Source organism: Corythoichthys intestinalis, chromosome 18, assembly GCF_030265065.1.
Source record: "Corythoichthys intestinalis isolate RoL2023-P3 chromosome 18, ASM3026506v1, whole genome shotgun sequence".
In the NCBI taxonomy this organism is placed as follows: Eukaryota; Metazoa; Chordata; class Actinopteri; order Syngnathiformes; family Syngnathidae; genus Corythoichthys; species Corythoichthys intestinalis.
The window spans coordinates 29,653,132-29,669,701 of record NC_080412.1 but is presented as its reverse complement, the minus strand read 5'-3'; the positions used below and the strand labels follow the sequence as shown (position 1 = coordinate 29,669,701).

Here is a 16,570-nt window from a genome sequence, read left to right as displayed (position 1 = left end):
ATTATAACACTAAATCAACAAGATGGCATTAACATTATTAACATTCTCTTAAAGGGATCCATGGATAGAAAAACTTGTAGTTCTTAAAAGATAAATGTTGGTACAAGTTATAAAAATGTTATATTAAAACCCCTCTTAATGTTTTCGTTTTATTAAAATTTATAAAATTTTCAATCAAAAAATAAACTAGTAGCTCGCCATTGTTGATGTCATTACATGCTCACTCCCCAAACCCATAAAATCATTTGGACCCAAGCGCCAGCAGAGTGCGCCAAATAACAAGTAACAAGCGGACATTACACTGCTGTCATTTTAATCTGAGTGGGGCATGTGTGTTGTGTCAAATATTTTAACGTGATTAATTAAAAAAAATAATTACCGCCCGTTAACGCGATAATTTTGACAGCCCTAAAATAAACATAACAGAAACAGAAGGAATCAAACGAAAGACCAAGCGAATATTATCAGAGCGTTCTATATTAACATCATTTAAACAGAAATACTGGAAAGAGACGTATGACAGCAGATTTTTTTTTTCTATTGGCTGTTGGCCACCCGCTTTTTATTTATTTATTTATTTATTTATTTTTTAAACATTTATGTTTTTTGTGCCCTGTAGATATCTTCCTACCTACACCAGACAGCCTTCTAGTGAACCTCAATGAAAGCAAAGAGGTAAGAGATGTCTTTATGCCTTTTTTGTTCTTCAGGCAACACAGAATATGACTCATTGGCTAGATTGGACATTGGTGACTAGAGGTGTGTGAAGTTTCCGATTCCTAGATTATTTGCGATATGGCCATGGAAGATTCAAGAACGATTCACAAACATCCAAATTCCAATTTTTGAAATATGCCAAGTAAAGCAGAACTAAAACACAGCGTGGTCTTCGGGACGCAATGAGGAACGGACCAAGAGTAAACATCATGCTGAACTCACGGCTCTGGCTCAACTTCATGCCTCTAGATCAGTGGTTCTGAAACTGGGGTGTATCGAGCCCCAGGGGTTCGGTGAGTAAGCCTCAGGGGTTCGGTGAAGGTTAAGAAACGCAGAGCCCTATTTTGGATTGTGGCAAAGTGGCGTTTTAGACCAGGTTTTGGACTGGTTTGCCCTCAATTTACAGCCTTCATTCCATCTCTTTCAACTGCTAGGCCTCTAGCTAATGGGAGGAGGAATCAGTTTGCTCAGTGGAAAGTTGACTGGCACTTGGTATGAAGACGTTTAACAGACTTCCAGACAGCGTGAACTGCGTAGATAATTTGCATCATTTTACATTATGAAAATACTATGTGACGCAAGGATGTGACAAAATGAGAATGTAAACATGACAACAAAAACAGGAACAGTGTGAAATAAAATGAGTTTTAATTTCATTACCAACATGAAAATCTGCAGCACAAGGCAAAATTATTTTTAGTATAGTTGAAACCTGGAAAAAAAAATGAATTGGAGTTCTCTGAGATGTTACGTTACTAAGTTTTGAATACATTAAAAAACGGGCTTTATTATGAACTTCAGAAGGGTTCGGTGAATGCACCTGTGAAACTCGTGGGGTTCGGTACCTTTAGCAAGGTTGAGAACCACTGCTCTATTTAAAAAACACCTAATACCTGACTGCGGCCGACAGCCGTTACAAACTACGCCCACGTAATGCTACGTTGGATATCACATGTATAGAGAACTAGATGCGAAAAGACTTGGCGGCATTAGCACATGTATAGAAAACTAGATGCGAAATGACAGACTAGTAAACTGCCGTCATCTTAAAGCAGTAGACTTCTCTGGAAGGCTGTTGTAGCAAACCTTCCGAGCGAACCTAATTAACTTTTTATCTAAGTACTCCTAAATCGTCAAAATCTTGACTTGAATCTGTCTTTAAATGATGAAACCGTTTTAAAACTTTAACATGTCAAAAGTAGACAGAAGGGAAATTATAGAATAACGGGAGCAATTTTAACAACTTTAACGGGTGATTCACAACATTACATTAATTGTATGTAGTTTAAAGCTGCTGATACAGAATGGGGACTTGAGTATTTTATTTACTGGTTTTGAACTGTTAACTTGATACTGAAATAGTAGTTTAATTAAGCCTGAGAGGATTTTTGTTCCAAGTTTTTTAACTAATGTACGAAACATTAGAAGCATCTAATGGCCTGAGGGGAGGCCTCAATAGTCGATTTATAATCGAATCGTGGCCTCTGAATCGTAATAGAATCGTTAGGTTCGCCAAGATTCCCACCTCTATCGGTGACATCCAATGAGTTCATTAAAAAAACTCAAAAGTAGCTTTTCCCGAATGTATCCTTACAAATTACATAATTGTCTCATCCACCATTCAAAGGTCTTCAAAATCCATGAGTCATAGTTTCACAACAACTGATTAAACTAAATGACTCATTAAGTCAATATTTGATGTAGTTGAGGGTAGATGAGGTCGTTTGCATTTATTAATGTTGTTACTTTAGATGAACTAAGGTGAAATGCTTCATATTTATAGATTTTAGTTGTGAAAATAATGAGCGTCCTTGATGACATGTCAGAATTGGCACTGAAAAAATCTCAAATTTGGCGTCCTGCATTAACCTGAAGTCACATTTCATACTATTTTCACTTGCAAAAAGGATGTCATGCATTTCAATACAAGTACGAATACTCCACGTTTTTGAAAGTACTTTTTGTTTTGTTAAATTGAAGATATGAATGCTGTTTGTTTTCCAGCTGGTGCAGGATCTTCTGAAGAGCTTGCCAACATTATTTGAGAAGACCATGGAGACCCAGTCGGCGCTGGGCTCGGCCCTCCAGGCCGCTTTCAAGCTGCTCTCGCCCACCGGCGGGCGCTTGTCCGTCTTTCAGACGCAATTACCCAACCTGGGTGTCGGGGCACTTCAGTCCAGGGAGGACCCCAACCAAAGAGCGTCTGCCAAGGTGCGGAAATGACGATAAATTAAAAGGAGAACAGTGACGTTAATTGCAATGTTTCAGGACGTCCAGCACTTATCACCGGCAACGGACTTCTACAAAAAGCTGGCGCTGGACTGCTCGGGCCAGCAAGTGGCCGTTGACCTGTTCCTGCTCAGCTCTCAGTACTGTGACTTGGCATCACTTGGTGAGTGACAATGAAGGCTTGAGTTATGAGTGACTATTGATATGACTAAGAAAAATTTGAGCCCGACATAATTAATCAGCCAAACATGGTAGAAATGCAGTCTACTAGTGATTAGTTTACCAACTGTTTATTACACACAAATTTCTGTTAATTTCAAAACTAGAACACGTAACATGGAAAATAAGGACATAATTGAGGTGCTAATCAAAACGAGAATCTTGGTGCTGTAAAACAATGTCCGTTCGCGTACAAGAACTTGTCAACATTTATAGACTAGAAAAATTAACTCGCGCAGGTTCGGGCCGGATCTCAAGTGACATCAAAGGCAGTAATGCATGATCACTCTTGATAATGATGCAGCCCAATGTTCTTGACAAAAAAAGTGAGCAATTCCTTCTTCTGTTCATCTTTGCCAGGCTGCATTTCACGGTACTCCGCGGGGGGCATCTATTACTTCCCGTCCTATCACCATCAACACAACCCAGCCCAAGTGGAGCGCTTCCAGAAGGACCTGAAACGATACCTGACCAGGAAAATCGGCTTTGAGGCAGTCATGAGGATACGCTGCACCAAAGGTTCAGAATATTTCAAATACAAGAATAAAAAAAAAAAATGTTCTCTAACGTTTTTCTTCTTTGCAGGTCTGTCCATTCACACGTTCCACGGCAACTTCTTCGTGCGCTCCACTGATCTGCTGTCACTGCCTAACGTCAATCCGGACGCCGGCTTTGCCGTGCAAATGTCCATCGAGGAAAACCTGGATGACATGCAGGTGGTCTCCTTCCAGGCGGCACTGTTATACACCTCCAGCAAAGGTAAACGACATACATACGGACACCAAGGCACGCCTTGACTTTTTTTTAATCAAGTGAAATTTTCGTATCTCTCAGCACATGACCAAATCACTGGCACAGGCAGTATAAAAATGTAATTTTTTTGTCTGTTCTTCTTTACAGGAGAGAGGCGGATCCGAGTGCACACGCTGTGCCTCCCAGTGGTCCACTCTTTGTCAGACATCTTTGCCGGCGCCGATGTCCAAGCCATGACCGGCCTGCTGGCATGCATGGGTGAGGACCACGCTTCCGTTAGAGCTATTGCAATATTTTCACAGCTCACACTCCGAATTCAGAGACAATTAAATTTGGGGGAAAAAAAAACTTCCAAGTAGGTATGTGCCGGTATGAGATTCTGACGGTATGATAACCTTAAGCCAAAACATCACGGTTTCACAGTATCACGGTATTGCAATTACAGCTCTAAAATGTGTTACTTTAAGATATCTTAAGAAAAAAAAGTTCTAGGGCTGTCAAAATTATCGCGTTAACGGGCGTTAATTTTTTTAATTAATCAAGTTAAAATATTTGACGCATTTAACGCACATGCCCCGCTCAAACAGATTAAAATGACAGCAAAGTGTCATTTCCACTTGTTACTTGTGTTTTTGGGTGTTTTGCCGCCCTCTGCTGGCCTTGGGTGCGACTGATTTTATGGGTTTCAGCACCATAATTATAATTGACATCAACAATGGCGAGCTACTAGTTTATTTTTTGATTGAAAATTTTACAAATTTTATTAAAACGAAAACATTAACAGGGGTTTTAATATAAAATTTCTATAACTTCTACTAACATTTATCTTTTAAGAACTACAAGTCTTTCTATCCATGGATCGCTTTAACAGAATATTAATAATGTTAATGCCATCTTGTTGATGTATTGTTATAATAAACAACTTATACATACTTATGTACAGTATGTTGAATGTATATATCTGTCTTCTTATCTTTCCATTCCAACAATAATTTACAGATAAATACGGCATATTTTATAGATGGTTTGGATTGCGATTAATTACGATTAATTAAATTTTAAGCTGTGATTAACTTGATTAAAAATTGTAATCGTTTGACAGCCCTAAAACTTTTTTCCATTGGACAGGATTTTTAGTTTTCAAAACATACTAGCAAATTGGACCATAAGTACAATGTTTAGTTAAAATACATTAAAACAAAAAAAAATATTTTAAATTAATTAATATTAAGGCGGAAGTGCTCGCCGAACATGTCAGGTAAATAAAACCACCTACTATTGCCTGGGATAAAAAAAAGGTTTGACGAAGAAGGAATGTTGTTTAATACTTTGAAAATAGCCACACACATGTTATAGTTTCTGTAGCTGTGCATTGTCTCATGGATCGATTTATTGTTTCTCCAATAGCTTACTGACAACAGCTATTTTGACTATTTGCTGGAAATATCGGCTTTTATTTATGTTTCTTTTTCCCCGCATCATAATGATGATTTTTTCCCCCCAACTTGTTAAACCAAATTCTTTCCGCTGGGATACTCTTGATCAAAACCTTCTTGTGTGCTTAAAAAAAAAAAAAAAAAAAAAAAAAAAAATCCAAGTGAGGCTACTTTCGGTCATCTGCAGTATCAGATACTCAGCAAAAATGGATGATGGCCTGTACCAAAGTGGTGATGTATTCTGTACTTTTTAAAGGATGTTTGTTTAGATGGGAACGAAGAAAGGATTAAAGTATAAAGGAAGGAAGTTTGCTCTGACATGTTCACGTGTGCTCCCTTTTCAGCCGTGGACCGTTCGGTGACAGCTAGCCTAAGCGATGCCAGGGACGCCATGACCAATGCCGCCATCGACTCCCTGTCGTCTTACCGCCAGTCTGTGCTGACCATCCAGCAGCCCGGCCTGCTCGCGCCTGCCTGCCTCAGACTCTTCCCGCTCTACATTCTTGCTTTGCTGAAGCAGGTCGATCAGAATTTAAACAACTTTCCATCTTAAATATCACTCTAGCAGTGTCATCACTGAAAGTTTTTCTTGATATGTTCAGAAAGCATTCAGGACAGGAACCAGCACCAGGCTGGACGACCGCGTGGCTTCCATGTGTCAGCTCAAATACCAGCCGTTGGCTTACGCTATGATGATGATTCATCCCGTGTTGTACCGTGTGGATGACCTGACTGACGAGGTGGGGAAGAACGTTACGAGAGTGTTTTCCACGCGTCTCTCGTTTACGCAAATGTCTTCTCATGCTACCAGGGTGCTTTGAATGTCAACGAGCGGACAGTTCCTCAGCCCAGAGTGCAGCAGCTGTCTGCGGAAAAGCTCTCCAAGGATGGAGCCTTCCTTATGGATGCTGGAACGGTGCGGTTTAAAATTAACATTCAAAATAGATGGTGAAAATGAGTGAATTCCATACACTTAAATCTAGATGAAGGCTGTTGTGAAAATTCCAAAAAAACAAATTCCAGTAATGAACATTACAAATTAGTCAGATTATTAACATGACAGAAGCTATACATTTTTCATGTAGTCATAGACTCTGATTTTAATGGCCGTTGCTTTAAAAATTGCCAGTAAAAAATATTAAGTAAATGTTGTTTTTTCTTAGTTAAAATGGCCAAAACACACAAAAAAAACAATTTAGCTTTTCAATTTAACCTGTCATATTGTAAACATACAATTAAGCCAATAGACATAAATTACACCCACATAATTATAAGGAATCGTTTCGTCAAAATTGCCAGTAGCAGAGAAAAACTCGTTTGTTACAGAAACTCAAGCATGTGTGTAATGGCTACTATCAAAATGACACAAAAATTGAGTATGTTTACTACCATGAAGCAAACATACATAAATCACACCCACATAATTGTAGGGAATCATGATGTCGCAATAGCCAGTAGCAGAGAAAAACTAGTTTGTGGCAGAAACTCAAACATGCATGTATTGAAATGGCACAAAAACTTAGAAGCTTGAACATCACTTAAGTCAATATGTCTCTGTTCAGATCATGTATCTGTGGATTGGATGCAACTGCAACCCCAACTTCCTCACTCAAGTCTTGGGTGTCCCCAACTTCGCCGCTGTGCCTGAAAACCTGGTAAGGCTTAAAAAAAAAGGATGAATCGTTTTAAAAAGGTGTCACTGTTTATATATATGTATGACATGTATATGGCGGAAAACAGACAAGACTGAAAAAGCAGTTTCTGCTCTTGCACTCCTCTTTAAAAGAAACTGCAGTATTTTAAGCCAAAATCACTGTTGTTTGACAGAACAGTATGTCTATATGCTGCCTTAGCAGATTCATGTCGCATCTCGCCCCCGAACTATTTTTAATTTGGCCATTTTACCCTGAAAATCCCCGTTTACAGACGTCGTGCAACCTAGCCAAAAAAAGAAGGTAAGTATTTATATTTATTATTTAAAATGTCATTTTTAGCTTAGAACAGGAGTGGGCAAACCGGTCCTCAAGGGCCGCAGTGGGTCCTGGTCTTTGTTCCAACTGAGCCAACACAGATAGTTTAACCAATGAGGTTTCAGCAGAAATGAGAAGCACCTGACTGCAATCAACTGATTGCACTTGTAAAACAGCAGATTGGTGAAAAGGTGTCCTCTTAATGGGTTGCAACAAAAACCCACACCCACTGCGGCCCTTTGTGGAATAGTTTGCCCACCCCTGGCTTAGAATCATTAATTGATGTCTAATGTTTAGTTAAAAAAAAAAAAAAAAGACTTTAAAAAATTTTTCACTCGCATATTTTAAACTTTTAAACAAATTACGTCACTATGAAAAATTTGGCATCTATAAAAAAGTCACGGATATCGACCTCATAACTATTGCTTAATTGTATTTTTTTGTTACTGTCGCATTTTCCCCGATATGTTAGATGAAAAATAATCGATCCAAACAAAGAAAAATTGAAAACGTTTAAAAGGGTAACTATATGAAAAAGAAAATCTCAACCACTCCTTGTTGTCTGCAATTTCTGCATTGCGACCTTTGTTATATGACCATGTTTCACCCATAAAATCCCATAAAAATCTGGCTGTGGCCATTCACAGCTGTGTCTTGACACTCAGTGATACATGCTACATGGAGTTTTTGGATCAAAACAAGGTAAGTACGCGAATCATGGCGTATTTAATTCTGCTCTTGCGTGCTCTCGACTCCAGTTAGGGTTTTGCTGTTTAAAAATGTTTTTTTTTTTTTTTTAAATGCCCTCCTGTTGAAATGTTTTCTTCTCCCAGAAATTGAGATTTTAAGCTTTCCAATGATGCATCACACAGTCATATAGAACAATTTTGAAATTTTGCCAAATTGGGGGTCTCAGAGCGGGACTTCAAGTCGCCTGAGTGTTTTCCGCCATATGTATGTATCCATGTATGTATGTATGTGTGTATATATATATATATATAATATACACACACACTGCTGGCCAAAGTATTGGCACCAGTGCAATACTGTCAGATAATGCTCAATTTCTCCCAGAAAATGATTGAAATTACAAATGCTTTGGTGGTAATATCTTCATTTATTTTGCTTGCAATGGAAAAACCCAAAAGAGAATGAAAAAATCTAATCATTATCATTTTTCACAAAATTCCAAAAATGGGCTGGACAGTAGTAACTGCGAACAACCGCTTCCGATATCCATCAATGAGTTCCTTACAATGCTCTGCTGGAATTTTAGACCATTCTTCTTTGGCCAACTGCTCCAGGTCTCTGTGATTTGAAGCGGGCCTTCTCCCAGCTGCCATTTTCAGATCTCTCCAGATATTCTATGGGATTCAGCTCTGGACTCATTGCTGGCCACTTAAGAGGTCTCCAGTGCTTTCTCTCAAACCATTTTCTAGTGCTTTTTGAAGTGTGTTTTGGGTTATTGTCCTGCTGGAAGACCCATGACCTCTGAGGGAGACCCAGCTTTCTCACACTAGGCTCTACAATATGCTCCAAAATTTGTTGGTAGTCTTCAGACTTCATAATGCCATGCACATGGTCAAGCAGTCCAGTGCCAGAGGCAGCAAAGCAACCCCAAAACATTAGGGAACCTCTGCCATGTTTGAGTGTGGGGACCGTGTTCTTTTCTTTGAAGGCCTTGTTTTTTCCCCCCTGTAAACTCTATGTTGATGCCTTTTCACAAAAAGCTCTACTTTTGTTTCATCTGACCAAAGAACATTCTTCCAAAATGTTTTTGGCTTTCTCAGGTAGGTTTTGGCAAACTCCAGCCTGGCTTTTTTTTGTGTCTCGGGGTCAGAAGTGGGGTCTTCCTGGGAGTCCTACCATAGAGTCCCTTTTCATTCAGACGCCGACGGATAGTAAGGGTTAACACTGTTGTACCCTCGGACTGCAGAACAGCTTGAACTTGTTTGGATGTTAGTCGAGGCTCTTTATCCACCATCAGCACATCCGTTGAAATGTCTCGTCAATTTTTTTCCCCCCTCCACATCTAGGGAGGTTAGCTATAGTGTCATGGGTTTAACATTTATTGTGGCCTTGAGATTGCCCATGCTTCTTCACCTTTTTGCTTCTCAAGTCCTCAGACAGTTCTTTGGTCTTTTTTTTCTCCATGCTCAATGTGGTACACACAAGGAGACGGGACAGAGGTTGAGTTAACGTTAATCCATTTTAACTGGCTGCATGTGTGATTTAGTTATTGCCACCATCTGTTATGTGCCACAGGTAACAGGTACTGTTAATTACACAAATTAGAGAAGCATGACATGATTTTTCAGAGGGTGCCAATACTTTTGTCTAGCCCAGTTTTTGTGTAAAATGATCATGATTTAATTTTTTTCCCCATTTTGTGTTTTTTCATTGCAAGCAAAATAAATGAAGATATTACTACCAAAGCATTTGTAATTGCAATCATTTTCTGGGAGAAATTTAATATTATCTGACAGAATTGCAGGGGGGCTAAAACTTTTGGCCAGCAGTATATATATATATATTAGTGATGCACGATAATGCATTTTTCACCCGATACCGATAACCGATAATTTCCTCCTCATTCCAACCGATAACCGATAATGTCAAGCCGATAATTCTATTAAAAGATTTATGTAAAATTTTAAAGTATACACAAAAGAAAATATTACTGTGCAAAAATATAATTTATTGCTCTTTTTTTCAGCATAAAGTATGAACAAGTCGTCAATTCAAACATCTAAATAATGACAGATTGTCTGACATTGTGTAATGGTAAACCTTTGGCAACAATTACAGAGTAAATACCTAAGTTACACAAAAATGCGTTTAAAAGTAAGCCATTCCTAACATATATAACATTAATCCGCTGCAAAACACACCTCCTTAAAACTAGTCAGTTTTAAGTGTAAATCTATTGGCAATAAGTGAAATTATCTGCGATCGCTTCAAGTGTATTTCTCTCAGATTTCTTGGAAGAAAAATAGCTAGCTGAAAATAATCTTAACAGCCTTGTTTTAAGCAATACATTATTATACTTAATCCTAAAAAAAAAAAAAACTTGAAGAAGGAAAGATTTTGAATAATATTTGTGGCTACAGAATATTGATTTAAGAATTTGATTATCTACTGTGACTGTAATTGAGCAGACAAATAAGTTAAATAATTTGAAAAGTGATTGTTAATGTTATATGCTTTGTTGCACACTGTGAAAATGATTACCTCAAAAGAGCGAGATGTCATGTACCCAATCTGCAGCGCTTTGTTTACATTTGCGGCTTTCACGACATTTGCGTTACAGCAGCTAAACTGCTACACGGCAGTACTATTTGGACGGAGTTGGAGCTCGCATCCGCGTGCGTGTTGTTTTGTGCCTGAGTTTTATTAAGCCAAAAATAAAGGGAGCGTTACAAAGTCATCTGACCGCTCGTCATTTCACATTCTGAATGCATTATTGACTGGCTGACTTCGTTTTCTCCATGTTTAAATTATCTTATAACCACTGTGCCGTCATGATAAGCTTGCTTACCGGACATCACTTTTTCATGAAGAATGGTGGTCGTATAAACTGCATTATTTCTTTTATCCAGGGCTTTGGTTCTCGGGTCATTAAGGTAAAAAAAAAAAAAAAAAAACACGTGTCTCGTCTCGGCGGCGGCGGCAGCTACATTCGTACCGGATAATCCGCCCGCCCAGGCTGGTTCGCCGCGGCGTATTCGGGTCCTGGCTCTGCTCGCACGCCTTGGGGGAACGCTCGAGAAACCGGGGTGTTCGCCGGAGGTCCAGAGGCCGGGGAACCGGGCTCGGCCTGCCCCGCCTGTGGCGAGGCGGCGGCGGCCTGCCGGACTGGCCAGAGCGGCGGGCTCCGTCGGAAGACGGCTACTTGCCGACTATCGGTCTCCAGTAGTGCCGGTGTTTAGCCTTAGATGCGAATTTACCACCAGCCTTGGGCTGCATTCCCAAACAGCCCGACTCTGTATCGTCACAAGCCCTGTAGTTTAACTTAGTGTTTACAATAGCTTTAGCATTCCTGCTAGCAGCAGCCTCGTATTTGTTCCAAAATTCTTTATGATGCATTTTTAAATGGCTGCTGGGTTAGTGGTTTTGAATGAGGACGCGTTCTTTCTGCCTCGTGGAACTTATACGGTACATGTTTCGCAGATGGCGAGAGCGTCGTTTTTTTAGTAACAGCCGCCATAATATTCAACTACTTCTTGTCTTGTAACTCCGCCTCCTCAACCCCTCCTCCCTCAGGGGCTTCAGAGAGGGGAGGGGTTGAGGAGGTGTGCTGAATTCTTTGGTTGCGCACATTTGGAGGCAAAATCAAGTATATAATTATGGGACTGCATTATCGGTTGAATTTTTTTATTATCTGGATTATCTGTGTGACGTCATAATTGCCATTATCGGCCGATAATTATCGGTGACCGATATTATCGTGTATCTTTAATATATATGTATGTATGTATATATATTTAAAAAAAAAAAAAAAAAAAGGAACCAACAGGTTGCTCCCAAAATCTTTCTATTAAAATTGTCTACGTCAGCTCACTGGCTCCCATTGACGGCGCTAGACATCCAATTCATTTTGACTGGACTGGACATCTGGCGTCGTCAAAGGCACTAAAACCAAGAGCATTTACAGGCCTCTTCTGTTAATTTTGGGGCATTTACAGGTTACTTTTTGTTTATTTTGAGATACTTCCTATTTATTTGGGCACATTCTTGAGTCACTCCCTTTTCAGTAAGCCAAAAACAACAAGAAGTGACCCGTAAATGCCTCTAAAGGAAAAGGAAGTGACCGAAAATTAACAGGAAATACTGCAAAATACTACAAAATTAACTAATTGCCTGGCATTGGCTGACACTGATGACGATAGACGTCCAATACGTTTGAAGTGGGAGGGATGGCAGCGAATGAACGAACATTCATTCGCTGCCACCCTCCCAGTTCAAATGGGTTGGACGTCTACTATTGCTGAACTCAATTCAATTCACAACAGAAGGATGAAAAGAGCTTGCTTTTATGTTTTATCACTTATGCTCTAATGTGGTTGCTTGCACTAGTATATGCTGCCAGAATTGGACACGGCCGAGTCGCAGAGAACCAGAGCGTTCGTGGGTTGGCTGAGGGAGCAGAGGCCTTTCTTTGCCTCGCTGCAAGTCTTCAGGTGTGCAAGAAATGGACAGCCGTCTCCAAAATGTTACGGTTAACCAAAATTCGACAATTCTTCTCCTAGGGAGGACAGCCAGACGCGAGTCTCGATGATGCAGAACATGATCGAGGACCGCACCGAGTCGGCACTGTCCTACTACGAGTTCCTGCTCCACCTGCAACAGCAGATCTCCAAATGATCCGTTCCTGTGTGTTTGTACATGCGTGTGAGAAAGAACCGAAATGTGTGATGGTCACTTTCAACAAAGCTTTGAAAGTGATCCAGAAAAAAAAAAACATTTATATACATATATATACATAAAAATATATGTGTATATATACTGTATTTATATAAAAGATGGAAATTATCAGTGTTTATTCTCATAGAACAATGTCCAAAGTTGAGGTATGGCTCAGATGTGAGCTCGCTGATGGCAAAAGCACAGACTCGAAAATGTCACATGTATGCAAGCGTGTGCCTGGTCAAGACTAAGAGGTGTCTGACTGTTATCTGAAGTATTTTTCAACAGCCGTCACATTGTCATTTTTGGGAAGTTTTCCATCTTTCTACTTGTCGTGCCGAACAAATCTTGGGGGGGGGGAAAAAGGCGACGTGTCAGGCACCGACTTGAATGTTGCGTCGCAATGTCGTCCTTCTCATCCTTTTTTTTTTTTTTTTTTGCCCCTCACCTGTTTAATTTATGAGCCTCCCAATGTGATTAAAATTCAATGATTGCCTTGAACAGGAACTCTGATTTTACTACCAAGCCTCCCGTTGAAACAGACTATATATAAAATATTTTAATATAATAGGACAGGAAATTTTTGGTTGTTTATTAACATGAGACATAACAGAAAAAGCCATTGTGATCTTTTAATCATGCTTATTGATACTTGTATATTGAAAATACCGCATTATATCGATGGTGGAAAGATGCAAATAAAATTTTAGTATGACCGTTTAGGTGCAATGTCAATAAAAATAAAATCTTTGGGACTTTTTAAATGTGTGTTATTTTTTGGGGTCGAGGGTATAAAAAGCCTAAAGATTGCGGACCAAATAAGTCAATATCATTGAAGTTTTATTTGTAAGGGATGTATGATAAAAACTTATGTATTTAGAGATTTCGCAATTTCAATTTCTTTAAAAAAAAATGTATGAAAATAAAGACTGACTAGCTAGAAAAAATTGCACGTTTGAATTGCCATGTGATTGTTATTGCAATCCTGTTTGCGGTTAAAAACACGTAGGGAAAACCTGAGCCACATTGTGAAAATATGTACGTATTATAGGTTGATTTACATTCATAATTGTTGTAACTAATGTAACGCATTATTTGACATGCCGTGACGTCTTCACCACGCGACATGAGTGACGATAAATACGGTTTAAAAAAATAAAATCAAGAATACACACAAAGGTATGAGTCACTAAACCACTCCCATTTTTAATGATTTTTACGTTTTGCCGAATTATTTAAAAAAAAAAAAAAAAAAAAAAAGGGTTGAACTGACCTCCCCCCATAAGTAACGTCATCACCGCGCGACATTTTGGTGTTACGCGTATCCGGGTACACTCCAGCGAGTTTACTGACCTAATTTAGCTATTTTCATGATTTTATTTCGTTTTGGTTGACGCGGGCTTATTATCTTTGGAAACATGGAGCATGCAGAGGCCATTGCCGACGACGAAAAGACCACCACCACAACGGTGGTGGCGGCGGGCTCGTCGCTGTCAGCGGCGCAAAGGCGAGCAGAGATCCGCAGGAGGAAGCTGCTCATGAATTCCGAGGACAGGATGAACAGAATTGTAGGCTTCGCCAAGAACGAGGCTGACAACAACGGTATGTTGATTTTGGAACGCCGAAGACGTAGCTGGATCCGCTCCTACCTATTGGTCGACGTCATTTACGTGACGTCCCAAAGGCAAATCCCAGTCATTTTAAGAGGTTCAGTTGTATTAAAGACCGCACCGAATTAGTGATTTTTACATTTTGGTTTGACTTTTTGATTTGAAAAGGTTCGTTCGTGTCCTGACCATCTTTTCATTTGTATTTTACGATTACGTTGATGACCAACTATGTTCTGCCCAAAAGCAAAATGGCTGCGACTTGGCTACGTCATTCAGAAAGTACCCGGATCGACTGTCTCTTACCCACTATCCATTTTTAGTTGATTAATCGTTTATAGACATTGTTGAACTAAAAATAGTAATAGTTGTCATTTTTAAATTACATTTAAATTACATTTTGAATAAACTCAAATTTGCAATGCATGTTCAACCTATATTTGGTTGAATACACTTCTAAGACAAGATTGTATTTAATTTTCAAAGTGATCAACTTGGTTGTTTTTTGCAAATAATCATTAACTCTGAATTCTTGCATCATTCACGATGCCCATCTTTTATGCTTATCCAGTATCCACCAAAATGATATCGGAGAAGATAATTTACTACATTTTGGAATCTGTCATTTTGTAAATGCTTTAAAGTTGACCAGAGAATAAGAAAGAAATGTTTTTTCTTCATCATGAATTATTTAGGATCAATTTGGATTTCTGTTTAACACAACGTCCCAACTTTATTAACATCTACATTTGCTTGAAAAAAAAAAAAAAGATAGTTACATGATGACATTATTCCAACTTGTTTCCTACTTTTGAATGTTGTCATCATCTTTGTCCAGGTGGCTTCACCCGGCGGCCAACAGAACCTCGCTTTCACCTTGACCTCGATCGGCCAGAGTCTTGGTCATCCTCCCAACCCTCCCCGAGACCCTCCCCCCGATCCCGCGGCGCTACACCAGAGCGGAGGGACTCTCCACTCCCGGAGGAGGCAGCGCCGGTGGACGGCCACCTTCGAGGCGTCCGCCAGAGGCCCAAACCGGATATGTCGGTGGGGGACAATGCCAGCGGCCTGCACCAGTACCTCTCCCGCTTCGACGATGCCATCAAGTTGAGGGGTCAGCTAGCCAATGAGAAGCCGGTGCAGAACGGGGAGGCGGATGGCGAGGAGTTTGACCCTTTCACCGTTTTCAGGCTAGTCTGCAGCGTCCTCCTTGCAGTTTTTGTCCGAGTGTTTGTCTGCAAGTATCTGGTGAGTGTTGACACCTCAGATTTTTGGGTGGTCTTTTCACATGGATGTGACGCTTTATTTTTTTCTTTTGTGTTTTTAGTCGATATTTGCGCCATTTTTGACGCTGGAACTGGCTTTTATGGGCTTATCCAAATACTTTCCCAAGGTGAGTTTGCACACTGGCCACATTAATCTTGCACCGCTGATCCTAATTTTGTGTGCTGTAGGTGGAGAAAAAAGCGCAGACAACAGTGCTGACTGCCGCCCTGCTGCTATCAGGCATCCCTAGCGAAGTCATCAACCGTTCCATGGACACTTACCGGCGCATGGGCGACGTCTTTGCCGACCTCTGTGCATATTTCTTCACATTTGTCATCTCGCACCAGTTCCTGCTGCTCATTGGATCAGAGGCGGGCGAGCCCACCGGGGAAGCTTCTCCGGCGGTGACGGGTTAATGAATGGTAAAGTTTCAGTGCCGTTGATGGCGATGAGTTCAGATGATGATTGTGACAGCATTTTTGGAGCAGTTGTTGTGCATCTTGGCTGGAGTGATTCCGCTTTTGTGTCGTGCTTTCGCCTTACGTGTTTTCTACTTACTCGCGTTTTCAATATCCCCTTTATTAATTTATTATTGTGACTTTTCTTTACATGGTCAACAACGCCCTTCCTATTTCTTAGACCAGTCCTGAGTTACTTGCTCTGATATGTGTACGGGTTTTTGCTCTTGACAACATATGATCCATATTCCCATGTGAACTAATTCAGTGTTGACATTTGAAAACGGTCAAACCAAATAAATACTACCTGTTACACATTGTCTCCCATTTTTGGACAAAAAGAACTATCAATGGTGTGTGCACAAGTGCAAAATGACAACTTAATAAAATTGCTGTTTTATTTTATAGACTTAGTGTTTATTTTGCATCATGAAATCAATATTGATCGAGCTACAGCTAATTTTGAAATATGTGCATGTAAAATGGTTCATAAACATTGCTAAAATGAA

At 39.9% G+C, this 16,570-nt stretch overlaps 2 protein-coding genes across 4 annotated transcripts in view; both read left to right on the top strand.

Moving 5' to 3' along the window:
* The window catches only part of sec24a (SEC24 homolog A, COPII coat complex component), a 31,513-nt gene extending 17,583 nt beyond the window's left edge, over window positions 1-13,930 (top strand). For all 3 annotated transcript variants that reach the window (XM_057821008.1, XM_057821006.1, XM_057821007.1), the window contains 12 exons: window positions 620-675; window positions 2,722-2,928; window positions 2,986-3,109; window positions 3,526-3,684; window positions 3,751-3,924; window positions 4,066-4,176; window positions 5,699-5,874; window positions 5,957-6,094; window positions 6,166-6,270; window positions 6,917-7,009; window positions 12,401-12,504; window positions 12,574-13,930. In XM_057821008.1, the coding sequence (XP_057676991.1) occupies window positions 620-675; window positions 2,722-2,928; window positions 2,986-3,109; window positions 3,526-3,684; window positions 3,751-3,924; window positions 4,066-4,176; window positions 5,699-5,874; window positions 5,957-6,094; window positions 6,166-6,270; window positions 6,917-7,009; window positions 12,401-12,504; window positions 12,574-12,688 (1,562 nt within the window). In that variant the 3' untranslated portion in view covers window positions 12,689-13,930. The remainder of the gene's footprint in view (window positions 1-619; window positions 676-2,721; window positions 2,929-2,985; window positions 3,110-3,525; window positions 3,685-3,750; window positions 3,925-4,065; window positions 4,177-5,698; window positions 5,875-5,956; window positions 6,095-6,165; window positions 6,271-6,916; window positions 7,010-12,400; window positions 12,505-12,573) is intronic.
* Window positions 13,931-14,015: 85 nt separating this feature from the next.
* Window positions 14,016-16,402, top strand: camlg (calcium modulating ligand). The gene is made up of 4 exons (XM_057821010.1): window positions 14,016-14,332; window positions 15,176-15,585; window positions 15,665-15,730; window positions 15,792-16,402. The coding sequence occupies exons 1-4, from the start codon at window positions 14,149-14,151 to the stop codon at window positions 16,017-16,019; spliced, it is 888 nt and encodes a 295-aa protein (XP_057676993.1). The 5' UTR covers window positions 14,016-14,148; the 3' UTR covers window positions 16,020-16,402.
* Window positions 16,403-16,570: the final 168 nt, after the last annotated feature.

Coding starts and splice junctions, on each gene's coding strand:
- camlg (XM_057821010.1), top strand. CDS start 14,149: ATGGAGCATGCAGAGGCCATTGCCGACGACGAAAAGACCACCACCACA. Junction 15,586..15,664: donor TGTTTGTCTGCAAGTATCTG/GTGAGTGTTGAC, acceptor TTGTGTTTTTAG/TCGATATTTGCGCCATTTTT. Junction 15,731..15,791: donor TATCCAAATACTTTCCCAAG/GTGAGTTTGCAC, acceptor TGTGTGCTGTAG/GTGGAGAAAAAAGCGCAGAC.